The sequence below is a fragment of the Photinus pyralis genome, unplaced genomic scaffold, assembly GCF_008802855.1.
Source record: "Photinus pyralis isolate 1611_PpyrPB1 unplaced genomic scaffold, Ppyr1.3 Ppyr1.4_LG9, whole genome shotgun sequence".
NCBI lineage: Eukaryota > Metazoa > Arthropoda > Insecta > Coleoptera > Lampyridae > Photinus > Photinus pyralis.
In genome coordinates this window covers 11880127-11896815 of record NW_022170878.1, presented here as the reverse complement: position 1 = coordinate 11896815, position 16689 = coordinate 11880127, and the positions used below count along the sequence as shown (strand labels likewise).

At 39.8% G+C, this 16689-nt stretch overlaps 1 protein-coding gene across 1 annotated transcript; it reads right to left on the bottom strand.

Moving 5' to 3' along the window:
• Positions 1 to 15674: 15674 nt before the first annotated feature.
• Positions 15675 to 16435, bottom strand: LOC116179979 (splicing factor U2af large subunit B-like). Its single transcript, XM_031499802.1, has 4 exons — positions 16339 to 16435; positions 16199 to 16277; positions 15950 to 16112; positions 15675 to 15803 (listed from the first exon to the last, which is right to left on the bottom strand). The coding sequence occupies exons 1-4, from the start codon at positions 16352 to 16354 to the stop codon at positions 15675 to 15677; spliced, it is 387 nt and encodes a 128-aa protein (XP_031355662.1). The 5' UTR covers positions 16355 to 16435.
• Between the last annotated feature and the right edge of the window lie 254 nt (positions 16436 to 16689).

The window sequence follows — 16689 nt, the reverse complement described above, 5'->3', positions numbered from 1 at the left end:
AGAGATAGCACTAGACCTCTTTAACCTATTGATGAGATTAAATGCTACGTGCTCGTGGGCCATCCTCCACATCCTCAGCTAACAGCCACGTTAAACGAAAATTCCTGTCGCCTACTGCCATAAAGGTTTTGGTGCAGACTATAATCTTTAAAATTTATTGGAGGAAAAGGGCACTATTTTAGGAAAATTAATTTTGGTCAAATCGCCTTCCAAGACACATTAAAAGACACGGAAAATCTTTAAGATCAGCTCTTGAAAACTTTTTGAGGTCTTTAAACACTCACAAAGGGTTTTTTGTTAACACTTAAAGCTACTTAAGGTCTTACAAAGAAAGAGAAGAATCTCAAGTGGTCTAAAACTTCTAAATGACTCTTTGAAGTCCCTCGATTCTTTGATGGACCGTTTTCTCCTCTTAAAGGCCCTTAAGGGCATTTAAAAGCTATTAGGGTTTCAGAGGTCTCCTTCGAAATTGTTGGCAACTCCGAAATGGCCTCAGGGACGTTTAAAGACTCCTAAAGGATATTAGACTATTAAAGGCGTGCCCCTTATCAAAGTAAGGTGTTGGAGGACTGGTTTTAACCTTCATGGTACTTTTATAAAACGAACAGGAAGAAGGTACTCTCAAAGGGCGGAAAAACACCTACTGGCGATGTGAAAACTTAGTTGTGAATAGCTCGAAATTGTTGGGAACACGTGGATTATTTCGGAGAAGTTTTCTAAGAGCTTGGTTCTGCGTAGATACTGTGAACATCCCCCTCCACATTACTCATCTATCAAGAAGGTAAACGTCTACAAATATAGCATTTACGCTAAATTTTAAGTCATTTTGGTTTTACAAAAATTTGCTGTAGCTAGCACAGATACCGCTGAACTCACCTTCGACTTACACAGTCATTTCCGAGCGATCCCAAGGCATTCCAGCCTATTCAATTATTTTTAACGTAGAAATTTGGCTGTAAATTGGGATTAAGGACAATTCCCATCAAGTCGCAATAATCACCTTGTGATTTATTTATTTGTTCTATTTTACTACGTGTTAGAACACCTGGAAATATTTGCGCAGTATTTATAAAAATGTTATCTCCGGTCGTCGTGATAAGAGTTGTTTTTCGTTACATAAAAGCTAATTAGTTTCAAGATCAGGACGAGTTATCGTTTAACACGTGTGTTTAAGTTACTCGAAGCCGCGCCGAAAATTAAATAGAAAGAAGGAAAGATTGTGGAAAAGGAAGAATGTTTTAAATAGAACAGACGGGTTTTTTTCTGGTGATGGACGTGAATTTCGACTTGCTTGTTTTCGTACTCTACAGTCGTGGCCAGTTGGTCCTTATAATCGTAAGTTCTTGTTATCGAAGAAAGTTCATACTTAATACCACGAGTATTATTTAAGTCGTCGTAATAAAAGTAGAAATAAAGTTGTTTCCCAGGCCCGGTAAACAGTGTTTTTCCACCATCAAAGAGCCAATACAATAAGTTTAATTACAGCAAAGTCAGTGTAATCTAAAACGAGATTCCGGTGTAGTCAAATAAGTTAGAAAACATCATCATCTTGCCGTTTGTTTTATGTGTTAGTGCGCCTGATTGCTGAGCAATTGAGTAATTATGACTGGATGATGAGGACTTAAGGTAATTAAAACTTTATTTAAATTGAATTTGATTAATCGATCGCTTGCGTATTTTATCCACCCGTTTCTTTCACCTGATTTGATTGATTGAATTGATGAATAATTTCGTTTCATCTGTAAACGGTTAGTTTTGTGTATAATCGAGCCCAAATTACGACCTAGATAAGAGTCTCATGTTAAATTTTTCTATTTCGTATTCAAAATTACGTCGGGTGTTAATTACAAATTTGTTATGTAATTCTTTGGAATTTTGGAGGCGGTTGAGGTGATAATAAGTATTTAATTCTAACCCTGACAATAGAGGGAGCAATTTCTAGGGTAGGCTCGGGTCCGACGAAAACCCCACCACTGCCAGCAACACATGTAAAAGTAGCGGTTCCGGGCCCTTTTGCAAAAGAGCCAGGAATATCTCCCTATGGTCGTGCTCTCTTAAATGGTCTGAACGTGTTGACCGCCCATCTCAGAGATCCTTCGGTAACCTCCCTGGCCTTGAACCGACCCGGGTACCTCCTTTTGGTGGATCCGAAGTTACGTATTTCCCAGAGCCTAGGAAGACATGTAGGAATCTGACCCACGGTAGACGTATATCTAGCGCATGGAAGTTTCAGTGTATCCACTTTTTACCCCGGGTCTTTCAAAAGGATCTTACGAAGTTTTTGAGCATCCAGAAGACCATTTATGTTACCACAGAAGGTCCTCCATGATCCTCGCTTAGACCTTCGAAGATGATCCTGAGCGATCTTCCAATTCTTCCCCGTCTGCTGCAAATTTCTCTTCATCCATCTATGATGTACTCGGTTCCCCCCTCCCCTAGTGATGGCGACTGCTTCGACCTCTGGTCGGTGCCAAGAACCGCCTGGCGATTGCCTTCTTTGCGCCAGTCCCATTCTTCTTGCGAACCATACCGGGTCCTTGAATAAGGTCTTCCGTTGGAGCCGTCCTCCCTTTCGAGGAGCCTCCCCCGTTACCGGAACCCGGCTTGTTGAGCCCCTCTCACGGGGAACCCACAAAGGGTTTGTTTGGTTTGAAATCCTCCATCCAATTCCCACGAGTAGCGCAAAGACCCACTAAAGCTTTTAAAGGTTTATAGAATCTAAAGGTCCACTTAAGGTCTCAGATCCCTTAAAAGATCTTGGAGCCTTTTAGAAGTTCGATTTGAGACTCGAGGGCTCTTAGAGTCTTTTAAAGGAAGCTCGTCAAAAACCGTTAAAGGCACTTAGTAACCTAGGGATCCTAAAGGCTCTTCAAAATTCATATATGGAATATTAAAAACCCTAAAAAACATTAAACTCTCAATAGTCCTTAGAGGTCTGCTAAAGGCTTTTAATAAGACCACGAGTGCCATTGACAATTATTAGTGGCCTTTAGTACCTGCCTACCGCCAAAATAGTATAAGGAATAAATAATCTTAAATAACTATTAAAGCTGTTTAGAATATCAAGGTATCTATGGTTGAAATGCTTAGTATATCATTTTAGTACAGGCTTTAGACAATGAACAATAAAGGGCCCAACATGTTACTTTGAGGTACGCCTACAGCACCTCGCAGTTTCGGAAAGCAATTTGCAAATTATCGGAATGCTATCTTATAGTGACAAGTGCATTAAAGGGTTTAACTCCCGGAGTGAACCCTTGGACAACCTCGACCTGCGGATGACTTCCTGGCGGTGCCTTGAAACTGAACGGCTGTAGCATATTGGCAATTATGAAGAAGAGGTTTGCTTTCTCCAAAACTTCCCCCAAACACCTTCGCTTCCCGAGACCGAACTACTTGGAACGTTCAAACGGAAAATTCTTTGGTCTTCGTGTGCCCAGGAACGCCAGTAACAGCAATAGGAAATTTCACTGCGTCTGTCACAGATTTGTTTAGGCAATTAGTCGATTAGTGGTGATAACTGCTTTATAAATAATCATTGACCTTACCATGGAATTGCTTATTCAGCGCCTTTGCCATCATGTTTTCACAATATTTTTATTTTTTTTCCTACAACGAAAGTTATACACTTAATGACCTTTAATACATTGTAATGTAGATTTATTCATTCACAAATAATTAACTCTACGATTTTAAAGATCAAAATCATCTAGAAAACAGATGAAAGCACTTGTGGTTTCTAGAAAAGGTCTGAGCCCTTGAGCACTAGTAAGGGCTTTAATTGCTCTAAATCAATCTAAAATGAGGTGGTTTTTGGACAAAATGGCGACCCAAAGATGCTCTTAAAAGGCTCATCTCGTAAAGCATTAGAAAATTGTAGTTGTGGCTCAATAAAGTTAAATCCCGAAAGTTACGGCTTACGAAAATTATCAGATTTGGAGCATAAGCCCAAGCCATAAACCTACAGCAAAGTTGAACCTTGATACTTGAACCTTGAAAATGCAGCGCAAAGCTTAAAGTTTTAAAGATTTGGGGTTAACAACTTGACACACGAAGTTTAAAGTGTAAATCCTGAAGATCACGGTTTGCGGGAAAGATCAGATTTGAAGCATAAACCATAAACGTAAGCCATAAACATGAAGTTGAACCTTGAACTTTAAAAATAAACTGCAAAGTTTAAAACTTGAAGGTTGGGGTTCAAAAATTGACACCTGGAAATTAAAGTGTAAATTCTGAAGATCTGTTGTGAAAATATATCAGATTTGAAGCGGAAGTCATAAACCTATAGCAACTAAATTAAACCTTGATACCTGAACCTTAAAATGGAGCAAACAGCCCGAAATTAATCAGATTTGAAGCATAAGTCATAAACCTATGGCAAAGGTTTACTTGAACCTTGAAAATAAAGCACAAAGTTTAAAGCTAAGGTTCAAAAGTTGACACCTGTAAGTCCTGAAAATGGCGCCCTTCGAAAATAATCAGATTTAAAAGCTAAAAGTTGAACCTAGAGGCCTGAACCTTAGAAACGAAGCCCAAAGTTTAAATATTAGAGTGTGTTTCAAAAATTGACGCGAAAATAATTCGATTTGAAGCATAAGCCGTAAGCCTAAGGCAAAAATTTGAACCTTGAAACCGGAACCTTAGAAATGAATCACACAGATTGAAAGTCAAAGCTGACACTTGATGCTTACAGTCCTGAAGATAAGCATAGAAGCTATAAACCTTTGACGCTTGAACCTTAGAAATGAAGCACAACGCTTCAGATATGAGTTTCAAACATTGACACCAAATGCTTGATGAAGTACGATGTTCAAATATTGAGGTGAAAGTTTCAAAAATTGAAACCTGTAGCATATAGCGTAAATTCTGCAGCTGATAACTTGCGAAAATACTGCGATTTTAAGCATGAGGCAAAAAGTTGAACCTTGATCAAAGAGTAGGTTACTCTTTGCCTTGATCCTTGAACCTTAATAATGAATGACAGACATTGAAGTTTGAGGTTGAAAATTTTACATTTGAAGCTTAAAGTGTAAATCGTGAAGATCACGGCACTCGAAAATAAAAAGATTTGAAGCATAAGCCTTGAAGCCCAAAGATGAACCTTAGCAATGAAGCTTCAGGTTTGAGGTTTACACTTATTCATTTTTTAGCGCATTTTTGCAAAAAAATTTTTTTGTAAAAAGTAGCTTTTAATCTCACTTTGGCTGGCTGGCTGGCTGGTCGGCTGGCTGGCTGGCTGGCTGGCTGGCTGGCTGGCAGTAAATGCGCGCCCGTAGAAAAACGCTTGTAAAAAGACAAGGAGTGTACATGTAACTATCGGGGCCGTGTAATTAAGAACGTTAGGGATGGGGCTACAAGATTTGGAGTCGACGACATCTGGACGCCATCCCCGAGCGTATTATACTAACCTGGAGATTTTTCAGTTTTTATCTATCTTCTTCTACAGTTTTTCTCCGATTGTTTTCAAATTGGTGTCGTCGGGAAGATCTTGTCAACGCGCACAACTCCTGCGTCGCGGAATTTTGTTTTTTTTTCCTAGGGGCGACATAAACCACCTTTTGCGCGGCGCGCTTCGAGGGGTAGACGACTTTGGGCGCCCAAAAGTTTCTTACAGCGCGAATCGCGGTCTCTCTTTCTCGTGTCACTAATAGAAGGTCGAGCTATGTGAAGTACCCAAAAGTTGAATACGATTTTATGCCGGGATTTTAGCGAAATCTACCAAAATGTGAATTACGAATGAACGGGACGTCGGAACTGTGTATCGACAAAGGGAATGTGGTAACCCCCGACGAGATCTTACTGATGGTGGAGTCGAAACTTCAAATCCGAATTGTTGCGGGTGATCAGAAGTGGGTGTCGACAAAGGGAATATGGTAACCCCCAAAGGATTTTAATGATGGTGGAGTCAAAACTTCAAACGCGAATTGCGAGTGCACGGTAAGTGAGAAAATGATACCGACAAAGTGAACGTGGTAGCTTTCGGCAAGATCTTATTGATGGTGGAGTCAATATTGGCTAATAAAACACTGATCTGCCACACAAAAATGCGCTGAAGTCCCTTCGATCTCACACGAGGACTTTGATCATTTTTTATCGTATTATTAGTAATTCGTGAATTATCTGAGGTTGTTTGAAATTGTAAGGGCGTTAATTAATAGATTCTGATAATTTAAACCGGAAATTTGAATACTTAAATTAACATAAATTACCATAAGGACTTCTTTTTTGGCGAGTTTTACGAACAAAAGATCACAATAATAGTAAAAAAATTATCAAAGTCCTCGTTTGAGATCGAAGGGACTTCAGCGCATTTTTGTGTGGCAGATCAGTATTCTATTAGCCACTTTCGACTCAACCATCAATAACAGATCTTGTCGAAGGCTACTACATTCACTAACCGCTTCCCACTTTCCTCGTGCACCCGCAATTCGCTTTTAAAGATTTGACTCCACCATCAGTAAGATCGTGTCGGGGGCTACCACATTCCCTTTGACGGTACCCCCTTCCGACGTCCCGTTTACCCGCAATTCGTGTTTGAAGATTTGACTCCACCATCAGGAAGATCGTGTCGGGGGCTACCACATTCCCTTTGACGGTACCCACTTCCGACGTTCGGTTCACCCGCAATTCGCGTTTGAAGATTTGACTCCACCATCAGGAAGATCGTGTCGGGGGCTACCACATTTCCTTTGACGGTACCCCCTTCCGACGTCCCGTTCAACCGCAATTCGCGATTGAAGATTTGACTCCACCATCAGTAAGATCGTGTCGGGGGGCTACCACATTCCCTTTGACGGTACCCCCTTCCGACGTCCCGTTCACCCGCAATTCGCGTTTGAAGATTTGACTCCACCATCAGGAAGATCGTGTCGGGGGCTACCACATTCCCGTTGACGGTACCCCCTTCCGACGTCCCGTTCACTCGCAATTCGCGTTTGAAGATTTGACTCCACCATCAGTGAGATCGTGTCGCGGGCTACCACATTCTCTTTTACGGTACCCACTTCCGACGTCCCGTTCACTCGCAATTCACTTCTATTGGCGACACGAGAAAGAGAGACAGCGATTCGAGATTCACGAAACGTTAAACCGCGTGAGTTCGCAACGGAAGGTAAAAGGCGCCTGACTACTTCTCGAAGACGCGCGCGCGCGCCTCGCAAAAGGTCGTTAATTTCGCCCCTATGACAAAAAACAAAATTCCGCCACGCAGGAGTTGTGCGCGTTTACAACATCTTTCCGACGACACCAATTTCAAAAGAATCGGACCAAAACTGTAGTAGAAGATAGGAAAAAACTGAAAAACCTTCACGTTAGTATACTACGCTCGAGGATGACGCCCAGATGTCGCCAACCCCACATCATGTAGCCATGTCCCTAAGGTTGACAAATTTCACGGCCCTGTAGATACACGTACACCCGTTGCCTTTCTACAAGAGTTCTTCTACGCGCCCACATTTGCTGCCAGCCAGCCAGCCAGCCAGCCAGCCAGCCAAAGTGAGATTAAAAGCTACTTTTTACAAAAAAAATTTTTTGCAAAAATGCGCTAAAAATGTCTTAAATCTACAAATAACCTAATGTCCCAGGCTAAGGGAGGGCCAAATTGATTTGAAAAAATTATAATGTGTGATTGGCCATTGGTAAATGTAGTTTGCCACCGTGGACGTAGAGAGACGAGTCTAAAGGCATTGGTATACGAGGCGCGTGCACATAAGATTTTAAATATATCACTTTTTGGTTTTGATTACAAATACGCTCGGTCGCGGCGACTTTGCCGCCACGCCTCGCTCTAATTTGTAACGGTCCATAGCTCGGCTTCGCCTCGCACTGTTCACTGTTCTACACAGACAATTTCTCAGTTTCAGTTTTGGTAATGTAAGAAAATTATATTGAGCAGACTGAATTGACAATTTTTTTTTTAATTCGTGAAGAATATTTTTTTGGGTTTTTCGTCTCTTCCTTCCTTTGCCCTATACGAATTCTTTAAAACTTGCAATTTTACCTAAAAACGATCTGCCTAGTGCACCTTGCGTCTTACTCTTACCCCTGCGGGGGGTCGCGCCGTACCGACGAAAAAATTCGCGCACCCCTAACCCCTAACGGTTACGAATTTCGGAAGTACCAACGTCGAATAACTTCGCCTCCAGGTTCGAAGAAGTGTTTTTTCTTGATTTTTTACAACTCTTACCACTCATTCTTGCTATCGTGCCGGCATCCTCGAAGCGCTTACAGTTTAACTTCCGGAGCGAGAAATCACAACTACGGGAGTTCCGCGTGGGAGAAAACCTCTCGCGAGATTTCCTTCATTTTCGCATATCTTCTTCGCCGCAACGTACCGATCGTATTTATAAATTTTCAAAAAATTTCGTCCCCAGGTAGGTATAACAATTATAATAATAATTGCGATTTCCCCATTATCGTATATCAAAACAACCCCTCGTCAAGGGGTTAGTTCCAATCCCGATCGCCTTCCGATCGGGCGTCTCCAATAGAGAAGTAAATAGGCTAACTTTTTCCCATCGTAAGTACAGACCTACAAAGCAACGTTTAAAACTTAGCGCAGCCGCCGAAGCCGAGCGACGTCTTTTATTTCGCATCTCGATGTGCCAGACGAAGCCCGGCGACGCGTCGACGGCTCTGATCGACGTAAAATATCGAGTTCCTGCGTGCCCGAGTACGGAGACGACCTTTTGAATCGAAATTTTCCAAAAATTTATCGCTTAATCGACATTCCCGAGTGCGCAAGTCGAAAATTCAAAAACGTCCCCGATTCGAGCGATCGACACGTCGGACGTTGCATTTTACCTCAAAGGACACGTTACAAAAGGTTTCGTCGAAATACGAGCCCTACTTCGAAAGTTAAGCGGAAAAATTAAAAACGAAAAAATTTCCATACTATCCCCTTTCTTCGAAAAAATCGAAAAAAAAATTGTCAAAAATCGTCGCTTTTTCGACGTCATCTTATGCGTTTTGGTGCGGAGATTGCAAAAACGAAAAAAAAATCTAATAAAAGATTTACGGTTTCGGCGGTAGAGGGCGCCCTTTGTTTTTCGAATTGTGCGCGCCTTTACAAAAAAAATCGTAATTTAGCCAATACTCGAGGTATTCGAGAGGTCGACCCGGCGATCAAAAGTGGAAGGACGGGGCCATCCTACGACACCTTCACCTCCCCCAAAAAATCGAAGGCGTCTCCGGGAGAGGACGTCGAAGAAAAAATGAAAATACTCACGAAAATGGGCGCAAAATGGGCACTCGCCGGTGGAATTCCGGGGACTTTTCGATACTAAACGATCACTTTGGAGGCGACCTTCTATAAATTTGCCCCGCGGTCCCTACGATACGATCGCAAGTGCGTTAAATCGAAATCGATATGAAAACGGCGATTTTCGAAAAAAATTTGACGAAAAATGAATTATTTTTGTTTTTGACCAAAATCGACTTTACACTACGAGATTAGGTGAGCGGTAAAGTTTCGCGAGGATACGCGGTCCCCGAGTGACTTTTTTGGGCACTCGAACGTCGATATTTGTAAAAAATCGCGTATATTTTTTTAACAACGGGCAATCGAAGGTAGTTTTGCGCAAATAATCAACCCCCCTCTCCTCGCCCCCCCCCTCCCCCCACAATTAGGTCAGATTGCCATTAGGTTAGGTTAGATAGAAGACCAGAGTTATGCCGAACTCGTTTTCGGCTCGCTCGGCATTGGTATACGAGGCGCGTGCATATAAGATTTTAAATATATCACTTTTTGGTTTTGATGACAAATACGCTCGGTTCCGGCGGCTTTGCCGCCACGCCTCGCTCTAATTTGTAACGGTCCATAGCTCGGCTTCGCCTCGCACAGTTCACTGTTCTACAAAGACAATTTCTCAGTTTCAGTTTTGGTAATGTAAGAAAATTATATGAGCAGACTGAATTGACAATTTTTTTTGAATTTTTGAAGAATATTTTTGTTTTTTGGAAACATCACCTATAATAAGTGCCTTTTTTTGAAAATTTCTATTCAACTTGTTCAATCCAAATCTGCACATAAGATTTTTTAAATGTTGTTATCACTTTTTGGGTTTGATAACAAATACGCTCGGCTCCGGCGGCTTAGCCGCCTCGCCTCGCACTGTTCACTGTTCTACAAAGACAATTTCTCAGTTTAAGTTTTGGCAATGTAAGAAAATTATATTGAGCAGACTGAATTGACAATTTTTTTTTAATTCGTGAAGAATATTTCTTTGGGTTTTCGTCTCTTCCTTCCTTTGCCCTATACGAATTCTTTAAAACTTGCAATTTTACCTAAAAACGATCTGCCTAGTGCACCTTGCGTCTTACTCATACCCCCGCGGGGGGTCGCGCCGTACCGACGAAAAAATTCGCGCACCCCTAACCCCTAACGGTTACGAATTTCGGAAGTACCAACGTCAAGTAACTTCGCCTCCAGGTTCGAATAAGTGTTTTTTTTTTAATTTTTACTTCCGGAGCGTGAAATCACAAATACGGGAGTTCCGCGTGGGAGAAAACCCCTCGCGAGATTTCCTTCATTTTCGCATATCTTCTTCACCGCAACGTACCGATCGTATTTACAAATTTTCAAAAAATTTCGTATCCAGGTATAACAATTATAATAATAATTGCGATTTCCCCATTATCGTATATCAAAACAACCCCTCGTCAATGGATTAGTTCCAATCCCAAGCGTCTTCCGATCGGGCGTCTCCAATAGAGAAATAAATAGGCTAACTTTTTTCCATTGTAAGTACAGACCTACAAAGCACCGTTTAAAAATTATAAAAGAAACTTGGTAAATACGCGAACTAACGGTTTTTTTTTACAAAAAAATTTCCAGGATCTTTATTTTTCGATCGATTCGGACGGGGAGCGGTGCGTACGATAGCTAATAATTCGAGCTAAATATTTCCCATTGAACGTACCCGTCTGGCAAGTCTCTTAAAAAAATTATAATCGAAAAACTTACGCGTCTACGACAGCCTTAACTTAAAAACCTATCTAACGGCTTCAAATTTCAAGATATGGCCAAAATGCAATTCCCTACGTATAAATTAAATCTTCAGCAGCAACTTTCCCATTGTAACATTATAATTATAATTAATACAAAAAAAAATGATCACATAAAAGAAAAAAAAACGGGCACGCGCTCGGGTTCGAACGCGCGATCTTCAAATTCCAAGTCCTAACTGCTTACCGCTAAGCTACCGGGACTTTCATTAATACTTCTTTTAAACCACTATAAGTACGACGAGAATACGTAAATTAGCAAATTATTTAAACACACTTTATTTACTCCACACTTATTCGAAGCACTTTTAAACTTTATAATAATCAATTTCGAACACTTACCGTTCATTTTAATACGTTAATTTCCTTTAAAAAACACTTTTAAAACTTGACGGAATCCGTTTGACAGTTAACCGACACTTAAATTTTATCGCATAATTTCGAACACAAATCGATCACGCACCGTTCCGAAACCGATGTTAACACGTTCCTCGTAGTTTTCTCGAATTTTTGAGACCTCTACCGAAATTCTCCGTCCAAAATTAAGCTCGCAATTAATTAAAAAGCGGTTAGCGCGCGTTCGGCAATCTTCGGCGCTTAATGTAGGCGAAAAACAAAACGAAGCGGTCACGTGACTTTTGCAGACCTTCGGGAGAAAATTTACCACGGCGCCGTCGTCCGAGTTACCTCCTCGAGGTAAACGGAAAAAGAAAGAGAAAACTTGCCCGCAGGTATCGAAGCCTATTCCGACGCCGTATCTCTTCGCCGGAACGCGCTATTCAAAAACTCCGGTTTTTCACCTCTCACCCCCCTCCGGGGGGTGGTAGGGCGACCCGCGACCCCTCGTCTCGTAGATCTCGTCGAGATCTACAAACGCGCAATTATACGTTTTGCTCTAACTCTAACCGTTCGGCCCGTAGAAGGCGTCAAAGTTGGAAAATGCGAAAAACCACCTTTTCGAGAGCGACCCTCCGGGTCGCGCCGTTTCCGCACCGGGGTGTCACTTTTAATGGCACCGCTGCAAAAAGACGCTCCTCCACGTCGCGCGACGGCTCAGAAAGCGCGAATCGAAGTTCCGGCGCCGTTTTCGAGTTACGAATTTTTTTCTAAAATTTTCAATTTTTTCGCTTCTTATGGCAGCTACCCCGTAGGTTGCCGGGGGAATTTTCTTAACCCCACCGAAAGTTGCCCCAACTACCCCTACCCCCCCGCGCCGGCGCCACGACGCCCTAACCCCGACCGTATGGCTACGGCGAATTTTTATCCGCGCCCGCGCACCTCGACGACGATGCTCCCCAGCCGCTCAGGAGAATTTCCCAGGTCCCAAATTCTCAGAATCGATGCGAAATCGCTTAAAAAGCTCACGATAAAATTTTCACCGAATCGGTAGTACAAATAACGAAATTAAAAATGAAAATCGAGTACTTGCCTGACTTTACTATTTAAGGATCGAAAAGCCGTGGTACGTAATAATCGTTTCAGATTTATGATGGCAATTGAAGACGATTCGCCTTTTGAAATACGTTATACAGGGTTATTACAAATAATGTTGATAATTGCAAGCGTGCATTAATCTAGTTTTATTTATCATACAAAGAAATAAGATAGATACATTCTTAGGAAAAATATTTAGTATATTATAAACATACCAATCCATTTTTATTTTCAATCGAAATCGATAACATCATCTATCTGTAATAATCCTGTATTATCAAATCATTTAGTTTCTGCTTATTCGTTCTTCCGATTCTTCTTTTTAATTGAGTCGAATTGCTGTGCATTCGCCTGTCAAAGTATTGCATGGCATGCCGTTGGGAACATCAGGTAAAAAAAGAAGGTACCTACTTTTTTCATTTGTAGTAATTTTCATTTTTTTTTGTAGATTCATCACCTAACTAATTTCAACCGTCTCGCTTCAAATACTTAAGTTAGCGCTTTTACCCGGTGAGAGATTACGCAAATGACATTCTGTTGAAAAAATTTCAATTTGCATCCTTAAGTACAAGCAGGAAGTGTATAAGTGTTGCTTTTCTATGTAATTTTTATTGCAAAATAATATTGACTTTACATGTTTGTACAATTGTATAACATTTTTTGTTCCACGTCTGTCATCTAGGCATGTAGTTAACTTTTCATTTACCTATCTCAATGTCGAACAAACTCTTAAAAAAATTCTTCATTTTATAACATGTGATTTTTATTAATATCTGTATTACTAACTTAAAGCTATTGTTAAATGTAATTAATTTATCATTATTTTCATATGTTGTTGATGCTGTTGTAAATATAATTTTCCGCATCATTTATGTAGCCTCACGGCAAAATAATTTTTATTTTTGGGTATTATTCAATTTCATTCGAATCTAATATTGCTTTGTGTAGCTTAGAGGCAAATCGATTTTATTTTTCGATCATTATGTTAACGGCAACGTTTATTTATATTGCATTCACTTGAGCTGTAGCTATATAATTTTGTTCTTTTTGAAAGCTTCTATCTGTTGGGACAATAAACATTATTATTATTATTCAATTTGAATTTTAAAAGCGTATATATCAATATTTGAACTTTTTCGAATGTGAGATTATCAAAAGTTATATTCAACAAATGTGTATAGGTACTTTCGTAGTAGGTACCTATATGATAATAAATTGTAAATTCGAATAAATTTATTTATTTATTATCCCTCTTTTGTTTTGGGCTCTCGAAAGGCTTGCGCCCAATTACAGAGTGACCTGCATAATGCTTTTTAGAGGTCCTGTGCAGAAGGTCTTAAGTTGTTCTATACTACTGCAGTATTTACCTTACGAATTAGGAAAACCTGATTCGGAATAGCCGGCAAAATGCAACTGGTCTAAGGTAATTCTCATCTCTTGCCACAGATGAAAAATTCACCTTAATCCAAATTCGAACGCCCGACCTCCGGTTTTATAGTACAATGCTCTACCACTGAACCATAAAGCCGATCAAGTACATCTCCGCATAAAATCCATGGTAATTAAATTTGAAATCGGGTAACCTTTAACTTATTTTTTGAACGTTAATTGTTACAACCCAAGGATCATCAACGAATTACGGGGAAGGTTTTTTAAGTTAAGTTGATCGCTATCCACATATTCATTGCGAATTTTATTTATAGATCTATAACATATCAAAATAGCATAACTTTAAATTGTAGCATCGATGGATGAAGGAAGTAAGCCAGTTTTACCGTAAAAATACGCGTCTCGTTTACCTTTTTACGTTTCGCGTAAGCCACCCAAATATAACGATCACACCTCATATTACAAACTTTTACAATTGCTATTAATTATCTTCTCTAGATGATCAATTAGCGTTGGCGTTACCAATATTATTAAACCAATTTGTATATTTTGTTGTAACACGCCCTGTATATAAGGTAGTATAAAATTTGTTCATTATAAATATAATCTTCTTTGGCAAATTGTCGACTGTCTAAGGGCAAATTTTATAAAAATTTAATACCTAACCTATAATTATTATAATAAAATAAAAATGTACCCATGGTAATACATTGTAAATTGGAACTTACGAAAAGCAAAGTTTGGAAAAGATCGCAAAACTGCTTATTCTCTTGATTATTTAGTTATGCGGTACGATTTAAAACTAAACACTAATTAGAAAACTCTTACAGGGGGATACTGTATGTCGATAGAATTCATGTCAAATATACTTTGTTAACTTTGAACATTCTAAACTGTTGTTTTGTAGTGATATGTCTTTCTGGCATCGTATTCTTAGTGCAGCGGCAGGCTAATGAAAAAGTATCCTCGTGTAAACAGTTCCATATGAACCAATAACCCATCTACCTGTCGCAGGTGATATGACGCTTGCGGTGAAAGTTGACATTTCGCAAGTGGTTCTGTTAACAGTATGTCTAAACACCTGTCGCACTCCACCTTTCGACTTGTGGATATGTCAATGAATTACCGAGTCGACGTGCCAATTCTCCACCGTAGATAACTCCGTTCTCAAACATGTTTGACGAACTGAAATTAACGGTGAACCGAGAGTTGTTTTAACGGATAGATTTTACAGATCGCCTGCGACAAGTAGAATTGATAGTTACACCTATAGCTACTATAACGTTCAATGTTACAGGTATATCTGAGGAGATATATGTCTTGTGAGCGACTGTATTTCGTTCAAAAGCACAGTCTTATAAGGTATAGCTACACACCTACAAGTACACCTGTCAATTTTACCTGTCACAGGTGACCTACAGGTACACCATTCATCTTGGTTGGTTACAAATGTTTAAGAACGGAGCCATTTATCCAGGACCAGTGACAGGTCGAGTCAGGAATTCATAAACATTACAAACCAAAAGATCGGGTGCGATAGGTGCCTAGACATAGTACGAATTCCTGTCATTCAAATAAAGAAAGCCACTTCGATATTGACACGTTCTTCTCGGGGTCGATCACTTAATGCCAGTTGATGCAATGATATTTATCATTGTTGTAATAAAGCTAGGAAAAAAATGTTCAGAATTGAATTTTTTTTGTAACATGTTTTAAATTTAAATGTAAATGAAATAAGGACTAAGATATGGTAGTAATAATTTTTTTAGATTTGATGGTTCAATTTATGTGGCCTGTACGAGACAGATCGGGATAAAATCTAAACACGTTATATAATTAAAGTATGTTTATTTTAAATTATAATAAAAATTAAATACGAATGTATTGCCCCCTTGTGAGGGGGCATTTTGCTGCGCCGATGTCTCAGCCGGTGTTGGCGGAGCCGGTGTCGGCGGAGCCGGTGGGCTGATGGTCTTCTAAAAAAAAAATAAAAATAAATTACTTTTTTTGTATCTCTGAAATTTTTGAATTTACATTTTACAGAAGCAATCAATCAATCTTGTAACTACCAGCTTTTGCTGACGTGTTAGTGATTTTAAAATTTATTTTTTTAAAATCTTACCGTTGTTTCTTCTCGACCACGATGTCGTCGTGGCCCTCGTCCCCGATCCCGTCCACTTCTCCGATACCGTCCACGTCCCCGATCCCAATTCCGTCCACGTCCCTGGGATCTTCCACGTCCCCGGGATCTTCCACGTCCCCGTCTACTTTTATTGTTCTGAGTTCTACAGAAAGAAAAATTGTAAGAAACACTTGTATAAATAGAAATGCTTATGTACTTAATATAAATTTGATTCTGTCGTTAACTTACACATCCGTCTTCGGGTCGACGCTTTCGGCGTCCCGATGGACCTCGGCAACCACCTCCTCAACTACTCTAATTTCATTTTCTAAAAGAAATATACAAAAGTATTAGCTATTTTATTTTTTACAATTACAATTATGTATTACCTGACACGACAGACATTGTATGTTCTGAAAAATACAAAAAAAATACGTTAACATAATACCTAGGAGACCAGGTTTACCGTTGATTAAATGACATACCTACTTTATTAATTACAACAAATTCAGAAAAACTAATTTTGAAATATAAAAATGCAAATCGGTAAAGTGTTATACTTACGATCTTTATGGTTTGAAACCTGCACTTGAACTAACTCGAAAAAATAACATTTCACCCTTTAAATACTTGTAGTATCTGCAGGTGTTTATCTCAACATTATCTCAAATGCTGCCGAAGCGGCGGCGGCGGCTTTTGTGAAGAAATACAATATCTAATGATTGTGCACAGTTACAAGA